Source organism: Toxorhynchites rutilus, chromosome 3, assembly GCF_029784135.1.
Source record: "Toxorhynchites rutilus septentrionalis strain SRP chromosome 3, ASM2978413v1, whole genome shotgun sequence".
Classification (NCBI taxonomy): Eukaryota; Metazoa; Arthropoda; class Insecta; order Diptera; family Culicidae; genus Toxorhynchites; species Toxorhynchites rutilus.
This window is the reverse complement of record NC_073746.1, coordinates 124,255,854-124,259,486: the sequence shown is the minus strand read 5'-3', so window position 1 is coordinate 124,259,486 and position 3,633 is coordinate 124,255,854. Positions and strand designations below refer to the sequence as shown.

The window sequence follows — 3,633 nt, the reverse complement described above, 5'->3', positions numbered from 1 at the left end:
AAATACATGAAAATTGGACTCATTTGATTTTCCACAAGGAATTCCATATTCTATCAATAATATATCAATAATTGCCGAGCAAAAAAAAAAGTTAACTTGTTCTTAATGACGCTGTAAACAAACTAAATGACAGATCGCGCTCAAATTTGACATTAGAACCTCTAAAAGTAGTACCAACCCAACTTTTTTCCGTCCGTGCCGATGAGGTTTACCTTCGTCTCATCCGATCGCAGTATCCTTCTCCAGACCGATTCAATCGAAGTGGTCTTTCGCGAACTTCAGCCGCGCCTTCAGATGCTTCGGCGTCATCATCGGGACCTTCCGGGGTCTTTTATCGCTTAGCGCCTGCTCCACCTGCCGCCGCTGAACTGTCCGGAAACTCACGAACAAGTTCAGTTCGTCCCGAATCTTTTTCGAGACCTTGAAGGGATCTTTCTTGGAGTCTCGCTTTATGGCAGAGCCATCCTCCGTGGCCGTTTTCCTTGAGTGTCCAGTTGTTTCGGACTTTTTGCGGTCGTGGAGGGTATTAAACACGAAGGTTTTGGGTCGTCTCAAATACTCTGCGATTTTGCGTTGGCTGCTGCCTGCCTTGGACATTTCGCGGATGATCATCCGCTGTGTGCGACACACTTTTCGTTGATTGCAACTAGAATTCGAGGATTAAAACATTATACAGGGAAACTTCGATATAACGTACCCTCGATATAACGTACGCATTTTCAAAGTCCAAAAAAAGAATTTTGTGAATATTTTGTTTTCTGAAAGAAAAATAAATTATCTGTATTTTGATACTAAAGATTGTTTTGTACTCTTAACCAATCCTGAAGTACAACTGTTTTGTGATTCCGGATTCTAAATGAATCAAACTTCAATCAACAGTACAAAGAGAAACATCATGAGAAATGTTGGCTTAGTCTTCTAGTTGAATTTATTCATTAACCTTACTCAAACAGCAACACAATAAAGTGATATAAGCTACGTTTCTGAGTTCTTTATTATGCTTCGATATAACGTACAATTCGATACAACGTACAATTTGGAAAGTAAAATATGCGTTATATCGAAGTTACCCTGTATACTTCTCGTGTACACAATAAATACTCACCAGGATCCGAAAAAGACAAAATATCACCGAGAAACAATCAATTTTCTTTAAAAATCGGTCCAAACAACACTCGAAACAGCCGAATCGAGAAACTGGTTCTGAATTTTGTCGTATCATTTCAGTTGTAGTGTATGACTAAAACGCATTTTTCATATTTGCTATTGTTTTAACTACAGATGTTATAAATTCCTTCGAACAATGCAAATAAGTTATTATGAATGGATTGAAGCACTGGATAGGATTATTTTTTCTCAAAGTTTTGTCACTTTCTTTTTTTGCCTGAGCAGTGGGCCTAATGTTTTGTCCAACGATGTATAACAATCCGGGGCTACATTGTGTGTCAACAGCCACAACGACCGCCGTAATAGTTGCCGATTTTGATGTTTTAGAAGAAGAAAAAAGTTTGGAAAATATTCAGTGCAGCGCGTATTGACACTATATTCTAAAAATGTTCTCGACTGAAGCCATGATTTAATGTAACAGACATAAATCCAGCATCATGAGTTTCATTACAATATTCGTACACCAACTGAAATTTTTCCATTTTTCAAATTGTACTGATAACATAGCATTCACCGTTCAAACATTATTCAACTCATTCCGAAGGTAAAAAATGTAAAAAATGAGATTCCGTTAGGAAATTTTTAAGAATGTAATTCCATGAGGTAATTTGTTCTCAGACCTAAATATCAAATCAAGTTTTAGGAGAGAATATATAATACTATCTAAATTAACACTAGTTGCAAATTCAGAATAATTTTCAACATACCAAGCTTAGAAAAAGTCGTATTGGAGAAACTACAATATTTTGATTACTGGCAAAACTATGTTGTACAATCGCTTGTAGAGAACAAAATGCACATTCTGAAGTTCACTCAAAAATGCTGAAATACCATGATTCAATAACACATAAAAAGTAAATAAGTATTCTTTCGAGGTATTCTAAAAATATATCCATGTTTCAAATAAATTGATAAATGAAACGAGTTAGAATTACAAAGAATATTTTATAGAAGCTTTTAAAAGAAATATCTAGATCTAGACCTACAGAAATAATATTTTTGTCTCATTCAATCGCAGTGTGATCTTAATCTCTCGTTTGACATGTTATACTCATCTATGGTAGAAGACGAAAAAGTTCTCTAAGAGGTGCATGAGCTCCATATTTGGTATGAAATGTGATCTATACTTTCCCAGTTTTCCGATGTTACATTTGAATGAATGATTTCAATTCAAATTGCAATCTAATACAGTACAACCCCGATTATCCGTGGAATAGTCGGGCTAGTTTCCCGCGGATTACGAAAATCGCGGATAACGCAATAAAAGGCTAAAAATAAGGTGCAAACACAAAAAAAAATTATGCGTGAAAACTATATTTCATCAATACAGAAATCATTAAACTATCCATCTGTAAGGTCGTTTACACCAGTAATCAGATAATGTGAAAGACATGACCAAAACAAAAGAACAAGACCCTACCGCTCACTGGCAAATTCCGGGAAGTTCTTCAGAATTACAATTGAACTCGCTTTCGCGGATCATCCACTCGCGGATAATCGAGGTTCTACTGTACAATGTAAGCTATAATATCATGTCTCTTTTCCTTATTTTACAACGTATCACACAGGACACAATGATCCAAAGTAATGTACCAAAAGCATCTTGAAGTTCATAGATGAAACCCTTCGATGAAGGACTTATTCCGCTTTCCAGCTGCTTAAAATCAACTTCAAAAAGTTAATATTATCTACGTAATAACAAAAGGGCGCTTCTTCCCAGCCCCGAAATCACCCTCTTATTCCCAGCATTCAGTGTCCACCAAGCAGTATTGACATTTTCACTGATGACATCATCCGCTACCGGAAAGTCGCCCTGAAAGGAAAGTCCCCCGCACCCACTCCGTACGAATTCACAATATCAAACAAGAACCGAACGGATGTATCCAGTCCCACGAATCGTCAAGGAGCCACCAAACAAAGAAGCCAACATTCGGAAAAGTGCGTGTCTCGCTTTGCTTCCGAAGCATAGTCTGTGCCGATACTGCTATGAAACCAAAAGTGAAAGATTTATCATTACATTGAAGCCCCTGGATTTTACAGCACGACCAGTTTCGGCTAGCACAGCCTAGTATCTCTACGAGCCTGCTAGAGTTGGGTATCACTGCAAAACCTAATATTTCTGAACTGTTCAAATTTTGGCATCACGTTCCGAGTTGTGAGTTTTTTCTTATGTCTAATTTCCCCACCCTCCCGAAATGCAGCTTGGAAGCGAAATTTTCGTCATCCGGATGAAATTGTGAAACTGTACGTGAAGCCTTTTTCACTTATGCTTACGACAGACAATATCATCTCCGTTTAAAATTGCTACATTTTCTTGAACCACTTGTCCTCTCATCCTTCGGCTCATCTCAGCAACTGCTTTTCCGGTCGCACCATCATTCCCAGTCTTTTTCCGAATCACTCATTGCTTACCCCCGGGGGGCCCCACCTGCTTGCGTGCGTTTCATTCGTGACCTAAATAATACG

At 37.9% G+C, this 3,633-nt stretch overlaps 1 protein-coding gene across 1 annotated transcript; it reads right to left on the bottom strand.

Moving 5' to 3' along the window:
- Positions 1 to 252: 252 nt before the first annotated feature.
- LOC129773472 (uncharacterized) lies at positions 253 to 597 on the bottom strand. The gene has a single exon (XM_055777084.1). The coding sequence runs from the start codon at positions 595 to 597 to the stop codon at positions 253 to 255; it is 345 nt and encodes a 114-aa protein (XP_055633059.1).
- Positions 598 to 3,633: the final 3,036 nt, after the last annotated feature.